Genomic DNA, 21,048 nt, shown 5'->3' with positions numbered 1-21,048 from the left:
GTGGAACTCTGTAAGTTCGAGGCCAGCCCAGTTCACAAATCAAGTTCTAGGACAGGCTCTAAAGCTACAGAGAAACCCTGTCTCGGGGAGGAAAAAAGGAAGGAGGAGGAGAAAGAAGGAGGAAGAGGAGGAGGAGAAGGAGAAAGAGGAAGAGGAGGAGGAAGAGGAGGAGGAGGAAGAAGAGGAGGAGAAGGAGGAGGAGGAGGAAATATGAACAGAGCAATCAAACAGAAGACAGGTGAGGAGACAGACGAGCCCCCAGGTAGACACCTGCTCAGGGGAAACAGACAACCTGCAGCAGAACACAGTTGACAGTGTCCTCCTCCCCACTGGCCCGGCCCAAGTTGAATAGAGCGGGGATGTATCTCAGTCAGTAGAGTGCTTGCCTGGATTTGATCCCCAGTAACACACAAAGCAAGCTTGGTGGCCCAAGTCTCTAACCCCAGCACTTGAGAGGTGGCGGCAGCAGGTTCAGGAGTTCAAGGTTATCTTCAGTTACATACTAATTCCAGGTCAGCCCTGGCTACACGAGACCCTGTCTCAAAAGAAAAGTAAAAAATAAAATAACCATTGATCCCACTGCTGGCTGTACACCTCAAAGAACTGAAAGCGGGTTTCAAAGAGAGGCTTGTCTGTCGGTGTCTGTAATTGCATTGGTCGCATTAGATCAAACGAGGAGGCAATCCAAATGCCCATCAGCGGCAGAGTGTGGTCCATTCACACAGTGCACTGTTAATCAGCTGCCCTCAAATTCCAAATGCAGTCCACGGTGACCTGGAGAGCTTCTTGTCTCCACTTCCTAAGTGCCCCCTTCATGTGCTGGGGAGTGACCCCAAGGCTCACTGCATGCCACACAACATTCTAAAATTCAGCTCCAGCCTCAGCCATAGTTGCCATTAAAAAAGAAAATTGGGGGCCGGGCGTTGGTGGCGCACGCCTTTAATCCCAGCACTCGGGAGGCAGAGGCAGCCGGATCTCTGTGAGTTCGAGACCAGCCTGGACTACCAAGCGAGTTCTAGGACAGCCTCCAAAGCCACAGAGAAACCCTGTCTCGAAAAACCAAAAAAAAGAAAAAAAAAGAAAATTGGGTTGGGTGATGGTGGGGCACACTTTTAATCCAAGCACTTGGAAGGCAGAGGCAGGTGTCTTTGAGTTCAAGGCCAGTCTGGTCTACAGAGTGAGTACTAGGACAGCCAGGGCTACACAGAGAAACCCTGTCTCAAAAAAGAAAGTGGGGGTGAGGGGAGCAAGTATGGTAGCACACGTCTTTAACCCAGCCTTGGGGTGGAAGAGGCAGATAGACCTCTGAGTTTTAGACCAGCCAGGGTTGCATAGTGAGAGACCCTGTCTCAAAAACAAGCGAAGGAAAGAAGGAAGGAAGGAAGGAGGGAGGGAGGGAGGGAGGGAGAAAGGGAAGGAGGGGAAGAAAGGGAGGGAGGGAGGGAAGGAGGGAGGGAGGGAGAAAGGGAAGAGAGGGAGGGAGGGAGGGAGGAAGATTACTGACTTCCTCCAGTGTCGATGGACTCTGAGGATATTGAAATAAGTCAGTCACAAAGTGCTAGCAAGTTTTGTCAACTTGACATAAGCTAGAGCTACCTGAAAGAGGGAACCTCAGTTGAGAGAATGTCTCTGTAAGATCAGATGTGAGCCATTTCTTTCTTTTTTTAAATTATTTATTTATTTTATCTTATGTGCATTGGTGTTTTGCCTGCATGTGTGTCTGTATGAGGATGCCAGATCCCCTGGAACTGGAGTTACAGACAGTTGTGAGCTGTCATGTGGGTGCTAGGGATTGAACCTGGGTCCTCTGGAAAAGCAGCCAGGGCTCTTAAGCCCTGAGCCATTTCTCCAAGCCCATAGGGCATTTTTTTAATTAGTGGATGATGAGGAAGGGCCCAGACCATAGTGGGTGGTGCCGTCTCTGGGCTGGTGGTCCTGGGTTCTGTAAGAAAGCAGGCTGAGCAAATTATGAAGAGCAAGCCCGTGAGCAGCACCCATCCAGGGTCTCTGCATTAGCTCCTGCCTCCAGGATCCTGCCCTGTTTGAGTTCCTGTCCTGACTTCCCCCAGTGATGAACAGTGATGTGGAGCCAATGAGCCCTTTTCCTCCCCAGCTTTCTTTGGTCATGGTGTTTCACCACAGCAATAGAAACCCTGACTAAGACACAGAAACACAAGTCGGGTGTGGTTCTGAGGAATTGCCTGGCTCCATTTTGAAGACAGGAGTCATTGTGCTGTATTGTTAAAACTAAGTTCCTCCTCACTGTGAGAGCTGAGTTGCTCTCTGTTTCCAGGAACCTGACCTTTCCCAACCCATGACCTTGACTCGTTTGTGAGAATACCCTTACCTCCTGGGCCTCCCTAATCACATGGCGACTACATTTAAGTGTTCAAAGCAAGTCTGAACATTAGTCTACCTACCCAGCCTTTTCTATTGATTGACCCTTGCCCTATGGTCTCAGTTACAGGGAGAACAGTTGGTTAAAAATTAAGACAAAACCCCAGCTGTGTCATGAGCTGTGTTAAGATAACCACAGACTTGAGTAAGCAAACCCCATTAAGCTTGTACAAACACCTTGTTATCACAAATTGTACTAATTGTAAAATGTTATCAGAAGTTGTAAATTTCCAGAATGTACCATCACCCAGGACATAAGCTCAATTTGTAAAAATTATTTTTCTTATGTCACCTCCCTAGCTATGACTTTTGCTTTAAAAAGGATTTACTGCTCGGGGTCACAGAGCCAGATCCTGACTTTCCTGGGCCCTAGGTCGTTAAAAGTTCTGGCAGCCACGTTAACTGGATAAAGCTACTTCTGCTCATCTAACTTTGGTGGTCTTCAATATTTCACGATTCCCAGACCCAACACACATGATGTTTTTTTGGAGATGTTTTTTCCTTATCTCTCCATTGTCTCTCTTCTGTACACCTGCTTGGCAACTCGCGATTCCACTCCTTAAAAGGAGCCCAAGAGAAGGACTTGGGGCTGCTCTCTTTAACCAGACTTAGGAGGCAGTCGCTGGCCAGCTCTTGGGTGCACCACAATGAAAATCAAGCTTGCTTCAAATTTGGTTCAAACTGACACAGTGGTCTTATCCAGGGGGATTAACAATTCCATTTGACAAGTACAGATCCCAGGAGAAAGCTGTATGGGAGGGGAGCAGAGAGCTGGACTCTTGACTTTTCAGTTTATGCGATGGAAAAGAGTCAAGAGGATGAATCTGTTTGTGCAGATTATTAATATATTTAATGCAAATCTAGAGATGGCAGAGAAACCTGAACACACCGTTCACTGTCACTGACCACAACGCAGCCAGGCACAGTGTCACTGTGGGACCAGGCAAAACTAATGCCATTTTAGACTAGACACCATCTTGAGAAACCCCTGACTGGACCTGAACCCAGGTCCAGTAAAAACCACTAATGGCAAATAAATAAATAATGAAAATACTTCAGGGCCCCTCATCCCTCTGAGACAGTTATGAGACTAGCAGCTTATCATGGTCACCAGATGTCCCAGGGCCAATCAGTCAAAGTGTCACCCCCTACTCCAATTATATAATGCCAATGCATGTACTCCCTTAGCTTGTGGCTTTTTCCTTTTTTTTTTTTTTTTTTTTTTTTTTTTTGGTTTTTCGAGACAGGGTTTCTCTGTGGCTTTGGAGGCTGTCCTGGAACTAGCTCTTATAGACCAGGCTGGTCTCGAACTCACAAAGATCCGCCTGCCTCTGCCTCCCGAGTGCTGGGATTAAAGGCGTGGGCCACCAAAGCCAGGCTGGCTTTTTCCTTTTTAAGCCCTCTCCCTTGCTGGTTTGGAGTGGCTCCCTCACCCGCTACATCGGAGTGCTTCTGGATGGCCTGAACTCCAGTTCGTTTACAATAAACGCCTGTGCGTTTGCCTTGGTACCTGACTCTGTGGTGGTTGTGTTTGGGGGTCCGGCATCAGGGGAATAACCTCACATGCCTGTGATCACAGTGCTCAGGAGGCTGTCAGGGGGGTTTGAGTTCAAGTTCAGCCTGGTTTATCTAGTAAGAAAGTGTCTTACCAAGTACAGCAAGCTGGGCAGTGGTGGCTCACGCTTTTAATCTCAGCACCAGAGAGGCAGAAGCAGGTGGATCTCTGTGAGTTTGAGGCCAGCCTGGTCTACAGAGCGAGTTCTAGATCAGGTAGAACTACACAGAGAAACTCTGTCTTGAACACCATTCCCTGGAGAAAACAAATAAACTAAATACTTTATGGGGCTCCTGGTAAGAGAAAAATGTGGTTTCTGTAAGGAACTTAGTGGGTACCCAAAGTCAAGGACAGAGCCAAAGCAATGACATCACCACTCACACTGCATTTCTTTCTTTATTGTATTTATTTGTATGGTGTGTGTGTGTGTGTGTGTGTGTGTGTGTGTGTGAGTGTGTGTGTGTGTGTGTGTGCTCGAGCCTGGTACGAAGAGTCCAAAGGGGGTCGGGCATTGGTGGCACACGCCTTAAATCACAGCACTCGGGAGGCAGAGGCAGGTGGATCTCTGTGAGTTCAAGGCCAGCCTGGTCTACAGAGCCTCCAAAACAATACAGAGAAACCCAGTCTTGAAAAATCAAAAAAAAAAAAAAAAAGTTCGAAGGGGGCCATCAGATCCCTGGGAACTGGAGTTACAGATGGTTGTGAGCTGGCATGTGGGTGCTGGAAACTGACTGAACCTCAGTCCTCTGCAAGAGTAGCCAGTGCTCTTAACCACTGAGCCATCTCTACAGCCTGTCCCTCTCTGTCTTTTGATAAGATATATGATGACTCCAGAGATGTACTTGGAGTTACAAACTTTTGGGAAAACTGGAAATGCTGAGTTGCACAAGGGGCTCAGTGTGTGTCCTTTCTGTCACTGGGGCTTCTAGTGAAGGTCCTTAGAGAATGGGACTTTTTGACTGAGCCTCTTCCTAGCACCCATGTGTTTATCTTAATAAGAAATCACTACACTCTCCTACAATAGCTATACCGTTTTGTACTCTCCTAGCCGATGTGTGAGTGGTCCATTTTCTCCACATCCTTCCCAGAATTTGGTTATATCACTCATTTTTATTTTAACCACCCAGTTAATTTGAAGTGATATTATGAGGTTGTTTTGTTTTGCTTTGTTTGTTTTGTTTTTCAAGACAAGGTTTCTCTGTGTAGCCCTGGTTGTCTTGGAACTCACAGAGATCCAGTTGCCTCTGCCTCCCAAGAGCTGGAATTAAAGTCATGAGCTGGAGTTTTTCCTACCATATCTTCTGACTCCTTGGAACCTGGGATTGGTGCATTCCTGACTCTCCTCTCGTTATATTTTCTTTTTAAATGTGTTTACTTCTGATTGAAGTATTAATTCCCATTATAATTAATTCCCATTATAATGCTGTTATATTGTGTCCATTGTTTTCCGTGGCAAGTTCAACAAGTCTGTCCGCTTTGCACAAAGACACACATCCTCCAGGTGGGGGCGCTGTGACACATTCTCATTCCAGGACAGCCGGCTACTGAGCCCAGAGCCTCTGAGGCGAGCACCGATTCACTTGCGCAGACATGTATCCAAGGACGCGTCGACTATTGGACCCCATGTGCATTCATTCTTCTAAGAACTCTGAATTAACCTCAATAACCAGAAGCGTGCACGTACTTCATTTCTTGGTCCACAGTGCCACCCTTGAGAGCCCGGTCTGTGAGGACAGCAAGCTGGTTCATCTTTGAGCATCAGTCTTCCTCATCTGCAGGGACAAACAGGAAACGAGCTTGCATCACGGGCTCTAACGCCAGCTCGTCCACCTGCAGCTGTCTGACCCTGAGCCATTAATGACCCATCTGAGCTTGTGTCCCCGTCGATTCCAGGCTCGCACTACACGTGGGGCAGCTGGGAAATTAGAGATGAAACTCGCCAAAATCCAAGCCCACAACTAGGAACCCAAAGCTTTGGCTGTCCCCTCCCGTCCTGGATCGAGAGAAAGGGACCAAGGAGCCCCCACCCAGAATTTGCGCCTCCTTCACACCTGAAGAGCCAAACCCTTGGCTCATCTGGCAGCTACCGCTCCAAACTTTGGCACAGCTTGGGTTGAGTCGGTTGGATGGAGAAGCCTGGGGCTACCCTAGAGGCGTGTGTCCTGCCCCGCCTCACTCTGCCATCAGTTACTTTCTCTTTCTCTTTGCGATCCCCTCGGGCCGCTGTAGCGAGCAGCAGGTCTCTGCCATGCCAGGGGACAGAGGCTAGGAGGGAAGGTGGAAGGAGCCGGCTGGGCTCGATCGCCCAGAGCCCTCCCATTCCGGGAGTTGAAGCAGGAAGAGGGTGGGGCGTTTACTCACATGGCCCCGGAGGTCACTCACACTTCTGGGGTCTCCCAAAGCCAGGGCCTGTACACAGGAAATGCAACCCCAGCGCGAGGGGTCCAGAACTGGGATGGAACCAGCCTGCCTGGGATGCTACCATCGCAAACCCTATTCACCGATCAGGTACGTCTGACCCCGTTACTCCAAGATTCCCTCTGCAGTCTCTTCCTGGTAGCCCCCATTGTGCTACGTGCTGGGCCTCTCTCCTCCAGGTCCCCAGCCCTGAGGCTCCTCTCTCTCTCTCCGTGATCCTCTGTAGCTCCTACTTCCCGCCAGGGTCCTTGCTCTGAGTCACTGTGGTTACCTACCTCATAGCTGCTGCTACACTGGCCCCCTGCACCCCTCTCCACACCGCCCATATTACTTACTTCCTGTTAAAACTCAGGCTGCGGCTGCTCGCCTGTGGGTCTTCTTGCTCATCCTGGGCTGGGCGTCAGAATTTAAAGAAAAGTTCATGGATGCAGACTTTGGATTGTCCTGTTTGGAGCACTTTCCATGGATGTCCTAGGCTATCCATGCTGTTCCAATCCAACCTCGGGGGATGCTGGGAAAAGAGGGGACCACTCTCTGAGACCATGTGAATCACCTTTCCAGAAGTAGCCCCCCTGGGAAAGAAAGAGAGAAAAGAGAGGACCCCCAACACGTCCACTGCCTGGATGGTCACCGTGACCTCTCACGACACCATTCAGATAACTCTGAGAAAAAGAATAGGGCCGGGACTGGCACTGGAGTCACGGCTCAGCAGTTAAGAACGTTCGCTGCCTCCACAGAGGACCCAAGTTCAATTCCCAGCAAACAATGGTAGGACTCACAACCACCTGCATCTCCAACTTCAGGGGATCCAAGGTCCTCTCTGAGCCTCCAGGCATTCCAGCACGCACGTATTAACACACAACACATGCACACACATGTACACGTAGCCAATGTCAAGGGGCATGAGCATATTTCACAACCATACATACATACACACATACATACATACACACATGAAAGTTATACCCCCTACTCCCACAGGTGACACTGTCACTCATTTCTAGCTCCTCTTCTGGCGCTTTTGATCTTGATTACAGAATTCTTCGGGCAGATCGTGTGTGAATAGAAGGTAGGCCCGGTGTATTGCTAAGAAAGTGGAGGGGTGAGAGTGGCCAGCAACCGGAGACCACTGACCCTCCTGCACCCCAAGCCCACTGACCCTCCTGCACCCCAAGCCCACTGACCCTCCTGCACCCCAAGCCCACTGACCCTCCTGCACCCCAAGCCCACTGACCCTCCTGCACCCCAGGCAGCCATGTGTGTGTGTGTGTGTGTGTGTGTGTGTGTGTGTGTGTGTGTGTGTGTGTATTTAGAACATTCACCTTTCCCTGAGCAACTTTATTCTGTCTAGTGATGGGTAGGCCTGTATAGAGCGACTGCCAGGAGTGGACTCAGCAAGGCATATCACAGAAAAGCGTGTCTTTAGTCTTCAGCAGAAAGCCCCTTGCCAGCCAGTATTCTCCCCACGCTCAGCTCCTGAAGCCAGGTATCGGCACTTGTCTGTAAATAGCCTTGGCCCATGTATGGCCTTGTACCCAGGCAGGGATGTCACCTCTCCTCTCAGACAGAGATAAGACTCTTATTCTTCTGACCAGTGGTTGATTAAATCTGGGTCCTCCAGCCCTTTAGTCTGCAGGCTGCTGACTGTGAGGGAGGGGTCCAACTTGATGAATCTCGTTCCACCTTGACTTAAGGTCAGAGGGTTCAAATCTATATTCTTGCTCCTCAAAGTTAAACGACAGGATGTTTGGCCTAAGGTGTGGTTGCTGGATGTCTTGACCCTTAAGACCAAATTACAGGATGTTTGACTTAGGGCATGGCTATTAGGTTTTTGAGTGTTAATGTTTGTTCCTTGTATCATGGTAAGGAAGTCTTTTGACCTCCCCTTTGGGCTGGGGTACTTAAGTACTGCGAGTAATGAACTTGGGGCACCTGCAGTATTCCCGCGTGGCCCGCCTCTACCTGCTGTCTCTTCTCTCTGTCTTCACTCCCTCTTTCAGGCATGTTTGAACTGAACCCGACAGCTCTCCCTGTCCTGACAACATCGTGGACCAGCTGCCCTAACCAGGGACCCGGCTCTTTTCCTCCCAGCTCTATGGCAGGGAGCTCTGTCTCCTGGTTTTTAGGTTGTTAATGTGTTGTGGGATTTTGTGGTGGTGGCAGTGGGGGTGGTAATTTGGCTGCTTTTGGGGTTGTTTGTTTGTTTGTTTAAGACAGGTTAGCCTGCTTCTCACTATATAGATCAAGCAGGACTCAATCTTGGAATAATCCCCCTGTTCCTGTTCCCCAAAGGCTATAGTTACAGGCTTGGGCTTTCCCTGCCTATTAAATGGGACCATGTCCTATAGGGTCATGGAAGGACTTGGGGAGCTCAGACCCAAGAAATGCTGAGACAGTAGATTGTCTGTGTGAAGTTAGGCATTTCTCTGACAGTATATGTGTGTGTGTGTGAGGGGTTGGAGATGACTCAGAGGTTGAGAGCAGTGGCTTCTCTTCCAGAGGGCCTGGGTTCAATCCCAGCAACCAAAAGGTGGCTCACAACCATCTGTAATGAGATCAGTGTCCTTTTTAGGCCTGCAGGCATACATGTATATGTGTGTGTGCTCACATCTGGGAGCCAGAGGTTGATGTCAAATGTCTTCCCCAGTTGCTCTCCACTTTTTTTTTTTTTGAACTAGGGTCTTTCATTGAAACAAGCTGTGGATTCCAGCAGGCCAGCCGATGAGTTCCTGGGATCCTCCTGTCTCTGTTACGCCAACGCTGGGGTTATAGACGCACACCCCAGGCTTGACTTTTACATCTGCTCTGAGAGTCTGGACTTGTGTGCAAACGCTTTACTGACTGAGCCACTGCTCCAGCACCGTTTCCTTGATTTTTAGAACCTCCGTGGCCTGCAGAGGCGTCGCATCAGGAAGGAGCAGGGATGAAATGTTAAAAATTATTGCTCACGGGTGGAAGAGTTTTGTGCCTTCCATGTTGGGGGAGGGGCTGCACTGGAAGGCAGCGGTTTTCTCCTCCCTCCACCTTCCTGCTTGGAAAGACCACAGAACTTATCAAAGGTTGAGAGGAGGCAATGTCTCTGGCCTCCAGGGGCCTGGTTCTGCTTGGAGTCACTCCAGGGCACACTCTGAAATGTCTGTTTTCTCTCTTGTGTCTGCAGAAACCCGATAAAGATGTTATATGAAAGAACATTCTACTTCCACTTCAAGAACCTCCACTATGCCAACGGTCGAAAGAATACCTTCTTGTGCTTCGAAGTGAATAGGATGGAGTGCGGTGAACTTGTCCCCCTTTGCCAAGGGGTCTTTAGAAAAGAGGTATTAGGGTTGGGGGGGGCGTAGCTTGGTTGGTAGAATGTTTACCTAACATGCATGGAGTCCTGGATTTAATCCTTGGCAGCACAGAAAATCCAGTCATAGTGGCTCATACTTGTAATCCTAGCACTCGGGAAGTAAAGACAGGAAGACCAGAAGTTCAAGATCATCCTTGGTTATGCAGAGTTTGAGGCTAGCCTGGGCTATGTGAGATCTTGTCTAAACCAACAAGTCAATAAATAGTAAGTAAATAAATACCAAGAGGCTGCAGAGGGGTGCCACAAAAGCATGAGGGCCAGGGTTTAGATCCCGGGCGTCCATGTAAAAACTGGGTGGACCTAGAGGAGAGCTGTAACCCTAACACAGGAGGAGAGCCAGGGACGCTCCAGGGCAAGCTGGCTCTTTGGGCTAGCTGAGTCGTAGAGTTCTGGGTACAGCTGGAGAGGGAATGGAAAAGCATCCAGTGTCAATTCCTAGCCTCCACGTGCACGTGGTCCAGCACATGTACACACACACACACACACACACACACACACACACCAAAAACTAAAACAAAACCTAAATAGATTGTTCAGGCTCTTCTCAGAACAGGCAGGAGCTTAGCCCATTGAATATAAAATGATTGATGTGGCTGGGCATGGCGGTATACACCTTTAGTTCCAGCCCTCGGGAGGCAGAGGAAGGTGGATATCTGAGTTCAAGGCCAGCCTGTTCTACGTAGCCAGTTCCAGGCCATTCAGGGTTACACAGTACAATCTTGTCTTTATAATAATAATAATAATAATAATAATAATATTAAGCGGTGGTGCATGCCTTTAATCCCATCAATCAGGAGGCAGACACAAACTGATCCTGAGCTCAAGGCCAGCCTGATCTACAGAGCTAGTTCCAGGACAGCAGGGCTGCACAGAGAAACCCTGTCTCCAAAAACCAATAAATAAATAAGTAATAACAAATTTAGAGGGAACGAAACGATGTGTGTTGTGCACATGCTGTAAATCTTAAGTCATATGAGTCACATTTCAAGATTCAGTAGCTGCCCTTGGCCAGCTAAGGGGACATCTCAGCCCATGCCCTCCCCAGCGCATAGGCAGATGACATCCAGCTGCTCTCTGTGGACCTGGCTACAGCAGAGTCAGTGCTACTGAGAGATGCCAGGGAGACGCAGAACAGATGTGGGCTTGGTAGCTAAAGCAAGAATGGTGAGGGATGCAAAATTAAGAAGGAGGATGGGGAGGGATGAGACACAGAGCCGGCCGAGTGCCAGAATCCCCCATCCATGCGCAGCCTGCTCCTCCCCTCCCATCGTGGGCTCCCCTTTCCTTCCCAGAGCAGCAACCTCCATGCTGAAGTGTGCTTCCTCTACTGGTTCCACACCCAAGTGCTGGGGATGCTGCCCCCTGGTGAAAAGTACAAGATCACCTGGTATATGTCCTGGAGCCCCTGCAGTGAGTGTGCAGCGGAAGTGACCAGGTTCCTGGACACACACCGCAACCTGAGTCTGGCCATCTTCAGCTCCCGCCTCTACTACTTTTGGAAGTCGGACTACCAGGACAAGCTTCGCAGACTGAATCAGGCAGGAGCCCAGATAGCTGCCATGGACTTCCCAGGTGAGGGCTGGGCATCAGGGCTGCAGGAAGGCCTGTGGGTCTGCCATACAGTGAAGGGGGAGCAGCCGGGGAGCCAGCCTGGAGGCACTGTGGAGAGTCCTGCTGGCCCCTGACTGCCTTCTCTCCTCTTCTGTCTCAGAATTTGAAAAGTGTTGGAACAAGTTTGTGGACAATGATGGCAAGTCATTCAGGCCCTGGAAGAGACTTAAAATAAATTTTAGGAACCAGGATTCCACGCTTTGGGATATTCTCAGGTGAGGGGCTTTCTCGTGGCCCACCTCCCTCCCTCCTCCTCCCAGGCCTCCTCTTTCTCTGGGGCATCCTTACCCACAAGGCCCTTCCCACCCCTTCTTTTGGTGTCTCCCATCGTATCATGATTGAATCCAGTGGCTAAACAGAAGGGAATTGGTGTATGTGTAATCCTGGAGATGGGGAAAGCAGAGAAACTCCAACAAGGGTGGAGAGATGGTTCAGCAGTTAAAAACACTGGCTGCTCTTCCAGAGGTCCTGGGTTCAATTCCCAGCACCCACATGGCTGCTAACAACTCTAACTCCAGTTCCAGGGGAATCTGGTACCCTCACAGACACACATGCAGGCAAAATACCAACGCATACAGAATATAATTTTTTTTCTAAAGGCAGTAGTGGCACATGTCTTTAATCCCAGCACTCTGGAGGCAAAAGCAGACAGATCTCTGAATTAAAGGTCAGCCTGGTCTATAGAGCTAGTTCCAGGACAGCCAGCACTACACAGAGAAACCCTGTCTCAAAAAACAAAACAACAACCAGAGTGCAGAATCTTCCTCAGAAGCTGGCTCCGGGACATTAGGACAGATGGGGTAGGGGAGAGCAGTGCCTCTAATCTTGCCTGAGCTTCTGTTAATGTCAGGGCAGGACTGAGGCTGAGAGTAGGGAGGAGGTAAGCGAGGGCAACTGTGGGGAGAAGGCTGCTGGGATGCTGGGTCTGGTGAGAGCCAGGCCCTGAGTGACATCCTTCACAGAATGTTCTTTGTATTTTCTAATCTGAGGATCCTTGGTTGAGACTTGCCAAAGCAGGCAGGCAGCTTCAGGAATGTGAGCTTGAAGTCCATGTCCTTGTATCTTAGACCTGGCAGGGCCTGGGGGAGCCACCTCCTCCCCAACCCTTATGCCTGAGAACAATGGGGGCCGCAGAAGCAGCGCCTGGAGGGAGAGGGAGCTCACGCAGCCCAGCCGACCTGGCCACGCTCCAGCCATGTTCTTCATTTGCTGTGTGGCCTCTTCTGAGGTGTCAGCCATGACTCCCCCACCCCCGTTCCTGTATTGCTGGTGTAGCACATAGGCAGAGGTGAACCCTGAACCTCACCAAGTGCCAGTGAGGGGCCCTTCCCCCTCCCCGATCCAGCTCTGCTCCTACTTCCCTTTCGGGCACTTCCTCTTTCCTTTTGGATCCCTGCATGGGGACAGGTGTCCCCATCCCAGGCTCTCCTTTGCCAAAGGAGAGGACAACAGGAAGGCGGGTGAGCCTCAGACGGAGCCAGCCTAACTGCCCAGGGCCATCCTGTTCCGGGGTGGGGCCTGTAGATAACTATCAGGGTCCCTTAGACAGAGCCTACTGGGCAGGAAGTGGAGCCGCAGACCCAAGGACCCAGAGCAGGGCTAGGACCAACCTGCCCAGGATACCCCACAGGATGCCCCAGGACAGGTATGTGGGAGGCTTGAGAACAGACAATATTGACAGGCAGGGCCCAAGGAGATTAAAAACAGGAGGACTGTCCCACCCAGAGACCCTGGTAGGAGTGGGGAGTCACAAACAGGTGTTTTAAGGGCCCAGTCACAAACCAGGGATTTCCCCAAGGCCAAGAGAGGGACCAGGACCAGCTGGCTGTTTTGTGTCTCCTACTGTTCCAGACTCCCCATTATCTCCACAGTTCTGTGCTTTTAGAAGCTCTGTCTTAGATGTTTTCATATATAGTTATCACTTTAGATCAATGTTCAAAATGATTTGATTGTGGCATTTTCACAAATGTGTATCATGGTTGCCTCTCTCTCACACACACACCAGTTTCTTCTTGTTCCCTTTCCTGCTGACCCTTCTTCACCACAGCCTCCCTCTAAGTTTCAGACAGACAGACAGACACACACACACACACACAAGGCACAGATGCCTTCAGGTACCTTGGAGGAAACCCTGGCTCCTCAAGAGCTCCAAGTTAGGAGAAACAAAAGAGCAGTGTGGAGGCAAAATTCCCCAGTCCCCACACAGTGCCCCAGATGCTACCTGGGGATGGCAACACACAGAGAGTCTCATATAAATAGATAAGGAATAAAAGAATTTTTTTAGAAGATCCACCTAACGCTGGGTATAATACAGGTTTTTGTTTGTTTGTTTGTTTTTGTGTATGTGTGTGTGTGACAGGGTGTCTCTGTGTAGCTTTGGAGCCTGTCCTGGAACACACTCTACCAGGCTGGCCTCAAACTCAGAGATTCACCTGCCTCTGCCTCCTGAGTGCTGGTATTAAAGGTGTGCCCCCCCACCCCCAATCTCTGGTACAGACTTTAATCCTAGCACCAATAAGTGGATCTCTATGAGCTCAAGGCTAACCTGCTCTACATGGTGAGTTTTAGGTCAGCTGGAGCTACACTGCAAGATTCTGGTTTTAAAAACCAAAGATCTACCTGGTGGGCACAGGCAAGGATGGGCATAAGTAGATTATTGGACCTTTAGGAGAAAGCATAAATCCTTGAGTGGTTCACTGTTGGAACAGGACTGCTTGCATCACCATCAGCACTTGGGGTGTTGTAAGACCCCATCAGAGGGCCCATCCTCCCCTGGGTTCTGGCTGTCCTTTTTGCCCCTTTATCACCCTTGGTTTGGGTTCATAAGCTTTGGCTGCTGAGTACACTGAAGGGTAGTTCCACCAGGCTGTTTATGCGCTGCTAATACACAAAGTTCTTGTGTGTTGCTGATCTGATTGTCATGCGGACATTATGTGTGCGCTCATGCATACATGTGCCCATGCCCACACTTCTTGGGAAGGGACCGGGCTTGGTTTCACATGAGCCTGAGGATTACAGAACGTTACCTTCCAGCAAGATCTGGCCAAGATAAGAAAAGCTTGGGGACTGCAAAAGACACTCAGTGGTTAAAAGTGCAGCTGCTCTTGCAGAAGAGCCCACCCACAGATCAGGTGGCTCAGAATTGCACTCTAGTTTCAGGAGCTCTGACACCCTCTTCCGGCCTCTGTGGGCACCTGCACACATGTGCACATACCTGCCTCCCCCCACCCAACCTCCACATAATTAAGGATGAAAACTAAAATCTTTTTTTTTTTTTTTGAGATAGGGTTTCATTGTGCAGCCCTAGCTGTCCTGGAACTAGCTGTGTAGACCAGGCTAATCTCAAACTCAGAGATCCACCTGCCTCTGCCTCCCTAGTGCTGGGATTAAAGTTGTGTGCCACCACTGCCCAACTTAAAATCCTTTTTAAAAGAAAAAAAAAAAAAACAAAAGCCAGGCTTTGGTGGTGCACGCCTTTAATCCCAGCACTCAGGAGGCAGAGACAGGCATATCTCTGTGGGTTGGAAGCCAGCCTTGTCTATAGAGCAAGTTCCAGGACAGGTTCCAAAGCTACATAGAAACCCTGTCTTGAAAAACCAAGGAAAAAAAAAAAAAAAGAAAGAAAGAAAACAAAAGTTTCATTGATCTTGGACAATGAACTTAACTTTAGGCAGGAAATGGGGTGCACAGGGGCCAAAACCATTATACATTAACCTGTATTTGCATACAAAAGACATGTGGTCCCCCTGAGGGGGGGAAAAACCAATTTCACCAAACTTTAAATGTGTTGAGGTTTTTTGTTTTTTCTTATTTGTTTGTGTGTGTGTGTGTGTGTGTGTGTGTGTGTGTGTGTGTGTGTGTGTGTATTGTTTTGTTTTTATGGGTTGGTTTTTTATTTTTATTTTACTTTATTTTATTTTTCGTTTTTTGAGACAGGGTTGTATTGTTTTGGAGGCTGTCCTCTAACTCATAGAGATCCGCCTGCCTCTGCCTCCTGAGTGCTGGGATTAAAGGTGAACACCACGAATGCCCAGCTGTTTTTTTTTTAATGTTTTGCTTTTGTATTTGTTTTTTGTTTGCTTGTTTTTTCTTTTGGTTTTTTTATTTGTTTGTTTTCTTGTATTGGTTTTTCAAGACAGCACAGGCTGTCCTGTAACTCACTTTGTAGACCAGGTTGGCCTTGAACTCACAGAGATCTGCCTGCCTCTCTGCCTCTCAAGTGCTAGGATTAAAGGTGTGTGCCACATGCCCTACTCATGTGGTAAGGTTTTGTCTGCACTTATGTAAGTGCACCTGCATGTACTGCCTGTAGAGGGCAGAAGAGGGTATCAGATACCTTGAAACCAGAGTTACAGAAAGTTGCTAGCTGCCATTTGGGTGCTGGGAAACAAACTTGGGTCCTTTGCAAAAGCATCATGTACTCTTAACCACTGAGCCATCTGGAGCCCTTCAGATGGCCCTATAGCCCCAACATGTGGTGAGTTTGAGTAGATTTGAATCTTGACAGACATGCAAGGAGCCAGAAAATAGGGGATCCCTGAATATTTGCAAAGTACTGGGGGAGGAAGATGACTCATGAAATATGAGCATTTGCTTTGCAAGCCTGAACACTGGAGTTCAAATTCCAGTACCCATGTGAGAAGAGTTGTGCAAAGCTGCATGTGTTTATAGTCCAGCCTTGGGTGTCAAAATGACAAGGTCCAGGAGCTCACTGGCCAGCCAGCTTAAATTAAAGGAGGGGCTTCAGTTCAGTGGGGGCAGCAGAAAAAGATAGCCAGTGTCCTGCTCTGGTGGTACCAAACATATAGAAAAGGAGATGATAGCCAGGCTATAGTGGTGCACACCTTCAATCCCAGCACTCGAGAGGCAGAGGCAGGCGGATCTCTGTGAGTTCAAGGCCAGCCTGGTCTACAGAGCGAGTTCCAGGACAGACTCCAAAGCCACAGTGAAACCCTATCTCAAAAAAAAAAAGGGGGGGGGATAAGAAGACAGAAAAGGAGAAGATGAAGAATAGCATGGAAGGCCAAGTCTCCTGGTCTGGGATTCATACTTCAGCCTGTGACATTACACAGGAAGATAAGTTCCTTTAGAGTCTGAAAGTCAGATTTGTTCCAGTTTAAAAGAAAGCATCCTTGTAGTAAGTCAAAAAGGACAGAGGTTGACTGTGCCATGATTGGAGTACGGGCTTCACAAAGCGTCCCATTGGAAGGTAAAGTCATGACTCTAGAAGTGTCTTACTTAATAGAGAAGGCTCCAGGCACAGGTAGTCAGCCCTCCTCTGAGGAAAGTAGAGGCTCACCAGTCAATGGAAGATGGAGTTTCTAGCAGAGATCACAGCATTTGGGGATTGATGTGGAGACGTGTGAGGAAAGCAGGGTTAAGAGGACTCATGGACACAGGCACCAATTCCCTCCAGACAAGCTGCCCCTGCCATCTGTGCCAATCTCTGAAATCAGGAGTTGAGAGAGAAGAAAGAGAAGCATGTTCCGCAGTGTGTCACTGCCACAGAGATGGGAAGAATTCATGAAACACACATATTCACCCAAGATGAGGTGGGCCCCCTGTATTTCAACCAGGAAGTGAAATGAGAGACAGGAAACAGTCCCTTCTACCTTCTGGGCTAAGCGGTTAAGCCACCTTGTCCCAGGCCTTTGGGTCCCACCAAAGAGTCCCAGGACAGAAAGACAGTCCCAGAAGAATCTATGCCCTCAGTCCAAGGGCAGCGATGGAGCCCAGACACCTTCAGTTCTCCTGGGGAACAGCCCTGGCCTGAAACACCACTTGTTTCTACCCACATAGGTAGGCCACTCACCAAGGTCTTTGAGTGCAGGGAAACAAGAGATGTGAGGAGGCCGTGTGGGGACAGTGGTGACAGGGTGATGCTGCAGACATCAAAGCAGAGGAGGATAAGTCATTAGACTGTCAGGTAGGGCAGTTACAAGTGCGGGTGTGCTCTGCGGAACTGCTTCTGTGTGGGGAGGTTCTGTGCAGGGATATCATGTCGCCATGTCTATTCAAGTTTGGACTTACAGACAGCAAGAACCAGACTTGGTGTCAAAAAATGTCTCAGACAGGGCAGTGGTGGTGCATACCTGTAATTCCAGCAGAGGTAGGCGAATCTCTGTGAGTTTGAGGCCAGCCTGGTCTATAGAGCAGGATAGCCAAGGCTATACAGAGAAACCCAGTCTCAAAAAACAACAAAAATATGTCTTGTGCTGGCAAGATGTCTAAGTAGGTAAATGTGCTGCCAACCTGGTGAGCCACATGGTAGAAGGAGGGGACCAGTTCCTGCAAGCTAACCTCCGACCAACATATGTGTCATGACATTTATTCATGCACAGTTGCACATATGCACACAACCAGGATTAATAGATAAATTAATGTAAAGCATTTTCTGAAATGGTCCAGCATGACCATCATTCCTAAATGCCATCCACAGGAAGTGTGGAGGCAGCGTGCAGGGTGTGAGGGAGAATTAGCCCCTGATGCAACTACACCTTTCCTCCCCCTGCCTCAGAGTTAGGTTCCCGCCAGGCTGGGCCCGGGGGTCACATTTCACACCTTCATTTGCTTGTTTCTTGTACAGGGGCCCGGTGAGTCTGCTGACAGAAGACATATTCTACATGCAGTTTAGCAATAGGCACCGGGTCCAGCCAGTCCAGCAGCGTCGTTACTACCAAAGGAAGACCTACCTGTGCTACCTGCTGGAGCCGTACAATGACCAACAGCCACTCAAAGGCTGCCTGCAGAACAAGGTACCGGAAGGGGAGGCAGCCATGGACTCACCCTGCCCAACGCATCGTGTACACTGTGAGGGTCCTGACTTTCCCTTTTTTTTTTTAACCCACACACCGAAACTCAGTCTTTCTTGGTGGCCCTGGATCTTTCCAGGTTGTTCCCTGCCTCCCATGGTGCACTCAGTATTTTTTCTTTGTTTTTGTTTTGTTTTTTTGAGATAGGGCTTCTTTGTGGAGCTTCGCAGCCTGTCCTGGAACTCCCTTTGTAGACCAGGCCACCACTGCCAGGCTGCACTCAACTGTTTGATTTCCCTCCTAGTTTAGATTTTTTACTGCCTTGGAGACACAAGTGTGGCCTCTTCACTGCTGTCTCCCAGGCTGTCTCCTGATTAAAACATCTTTGAAAAACTGTTGCCAGAGCTGGGTGTTGGTGGCACACGCCTTTAATCCCACTCGGGAGGCAGAGGCAGACAGATCTCTGGGAGTTCGAGGCCAGCCTGGTCTACAGAGTGAGTTCCAGGATAGCCTCCAAAGCCACAGAGAAACCCTGTCTCGGAAAACCAAAAGAAGAAAATAAAACCTCTTGGGTCAGCATCCTCAAGTGAAGCCACAGCACTGGGAACTGTAACTTTAACACCCCAGCCATTTGCTGAGCCCTTTCCTCTGGGATCTTTGTCCAATTTAGAGAAGGATGTGTGCTTTGGGGTGTGGAGTTAGTGGGTGAGCCCAGAAAGGAGAGAGGCTCCTCTTGTGCTAGGCAAGACCTTAGGAAATTCATAAGACAGAGCCCCCAACACATATCTGGTTCTGCCTTCCAACTCTTCCTTCTCTCTGCCTGGATTCCCCTCAGAAAGATAAACACGCAGAAATCCTCTTCATTGATAAGATGCGTTCCTTGGAACTCTGCCAAGTGCGAATCACCTGCTACCTCACATGGAGCCCCTGCCCGAACTGTGCCCAGGAACTGGCTGCATTCAAAAAGGATCACCCAGACCTGGTTCTGCGCATCTACACCTCGCGTCTGTACTTCCACTGGAGGAGGAAGTACCAGGAGGGGCTGTGTTCTCTGTGGCGATCAGGGATCCAGGTGGACGTCATGGACCTCCCGCGTAAGAAGGAACCACAGCCGCCAGTGGGCAAAGGTTTTCCAGCTCCAGGAGGACTAGCCATGGCCAGAAGGATGGGGGAGACGCTGGGCAGGAAGGAAGGGTGCTGACCCCGCAGAGATCAAAGATTTGCCTCCACCCGGAAGGGCGGATTCTATGGAGAGAGTACTACCCTGGGAGGGGCAAGAGGGAGGACGATGGGGGAAGGCCTCTGCACCACTGGGGCCTCACCGACGGCCCTCTTTTCCATCTCAGAGTTTACTGACTGCTGGACAAACTTTGTGAGCTCCCAAAGCCCGTTCCGGCCGTGGAATAATCTGGAGAAAAACAGCAGGTGCATACAACGAAGGCTCCAGAGGATCAAGGAGGTGAGACCCGCCCTGTTACCGGCCCCGCCTCCTAGTGCAGACCCCGCCCTCCGGCTTCAGGCCATTCCTGGTGCAGAATTCGCCCTCCTGCTGCGGGCCTTCCTGCTACAGGCTGGCCACCTCTTTTCCTGCGCTGGGCTTTGGAAACCTAGTGTTCTTCCTCCCCGCGGCCCTCTCCTCTCCAGACAGCTTTTATTCTCTCCCACGAGGGCCTCCCAGGCCTGCCTTCTCTCCCTCCGGCGCTCTCCTCGCCTTTCTGTCCCGTTCTTCCCTATTGCCTTTCCTCCCTTCCTCATACCCACTGGCACAACCTAATTTCTCTCAACAGTCCTGGGGTCTGCAAGATTTGATGAATGGCCTTGGAAATCTACAACTTGGACCCCCATTGTCCTGAATGGCAAGAAGAGATTCGAGACAGTCTCTAGTGTGTCTTTCGGCTTCCACCCCTACGCCAGGTCTAGAAGACCTTGCACTCCTGTTCCTTTCTTTTGCCGTTTCTTTCTTTTCTTCTCTTTTCTTTCTTTCTTTGTTGTTGTTTCTTGGCACAGGGTCTCAACTGTGTAGCTTGCTACGCTGTAACTTGCTAATAGACCAGTCTGGCTTGAAACTCATAGACATCCATCAGCCTCTGCCTCCTGAGTGCTGGGATTAAGGCATGCGGGCCACCATTCTGGGCATGGTGCCACGGTTCCGGAACTTTCCTTCCTTTCTCTTATTCTCATTTTATCTTTTTTTTTTCCATCGATAGGTGCTTAATTTTGTAATTGAAATTTTTAAGTTGTGCTGGGCATGGTGGCTCGGGCCTCTCTGAGAGTTAGAGGCCAGCCTGGTCTACATATCGAGCTCCAGGACTACACAGAGAAACCTATGCCTCGAATAAATAAGGAAGAAGAAGAAAAAAGAAAACAAATTGGGCATGATGGATCATATCTGTAATCTAACACTTGAGAGGTTGAGGCAAGAGGATTACTACAAGTTTGAGGTCAGCCTGGGCTGCACAGTAAGATCTTGCCTTAAAAAAATAAAAATAAGCCAGGCGTTGGTGGCGCACGCCTTTAATCCCAGCACTAGGGAGGCAGAGGCAGGTGGATCTCTGTGAGTTCGAGGTCAGCCTGGTCTACAGAGCAGAGTTCCAGGACAGCATCCAAAACAATACAGAGAATCCCTGTCTGGAAAACCAAAAAAATATAAATAAATAAAATAAAAATAAAAACCCAAGAGAACAAACAGTTGGGTTTTTGTTTATTTGTTTGTTTGATGCTGGGATCAAAGGTGTGTGCCAGCACTGCCTGCTAGAACAAATAGTTTTAGAATCCAAATGCTGAGTCCCTCTCTCAGGAGGTGGACATCCAGTCAGAGTGAGACAGGGGAGCTGAGAGATGGCTCACAGGCAAGCAAGCTGGCTGCTCTTGAAGACTGGAGTTCAAATCCCAGCACCCACCTCCACCAGCAGCTAACCCAACTCTAATCCCAGCTCCAGGATGTCTAATGTGCTTTCCTGAAC

At 49.4% G+C, this 21,048-nt stretch overlaps 1 protein-coding gene across 2 annotated transcripts; it reads left to right on the top strand.

Annotated features, from left to right (window-relative positions):
* Nucleotides 1-6,188: 6,188 nt before the first annotated feature.
* On the top strand, nt 6,189-20,611 carry LOC101832694 (DNA dC->dU-editing enzyme APOBEC-3). Of its 2 annotated transcripts, none has more exons than XM_013111124.3 (8): nt 6,189-6,460; nt 9,531-9,687; nt 11,015-11,294; nt 11,434-11,548; nt 17,920-18,088; nt 18,921-19,179; nt 19,432-19,544; nt 19,873-20,611. In XM_013111124.3, the coding sequence occupies exons 1-8, from the start codon at nt 6,375-6,377 to the stop codon at nt 19,936-19,938; spliced, it is 1,245 nt and encodes a 414-aa protein (XP_012966578.1). In that variant the 5' UTR covers nt 6,189-6,374; the 3' UTR covers nt 19,939-20,611. The 2 variants fall into 2 exon arrangements, with proteins under 2 accessions (XP_012966578.1, XP_040610061.1); XM_040754127.1 differs by having other exon boundaries at nt 6,191-6,460; nt 11,067-11,294.
* Nucleotides 20,612-21,048: the final 437 nt, after the last annotated feature.

This window comes from Mesocricetus auratus, unplaced genomic scaffold, assembly GCF_017639785.1.
Source record: "Mesocricetus auratus isolate SY011 unplaced genomic scaffold, BCM_Maur_2.0 Super-Scaffold_100010, whole genome shotgun sequence".
Classification (NCBI taxonomy): domain Eukaryota; kingdom Metazoa; phylum Chordata; class Mammalia; order Rodentia; family Cricetidae; genus Mesocricetus; species Mesocricetus auratus.
This window is presented reverse-complemented; position numbering and strand designations above follow the sequence as displayed.

Coding starts and splice junctions, on each gene's coding strand:
- LOC101832694 (XM_013111124.3), top strand. CDS start 6,375: ATGCAACCCCAGCGCGAGGGGTCCAGAACTGGGATGGAACCAGCCTGC. Junction 6,461..9,530: donor AAACCCTATTCACCGATCAG/GTACGTCTGACC, acceptor TTGTGTCTGCAG/AAACCCGATAAAGATGTTAT. Junction 11,295..11,433: donor AGCTGCCATGGACTTCCCAG/GTGAGGGCTGGG, acceptor CTTCTGTCTCAG/AATTTGAAAAGTGTTGGAAC.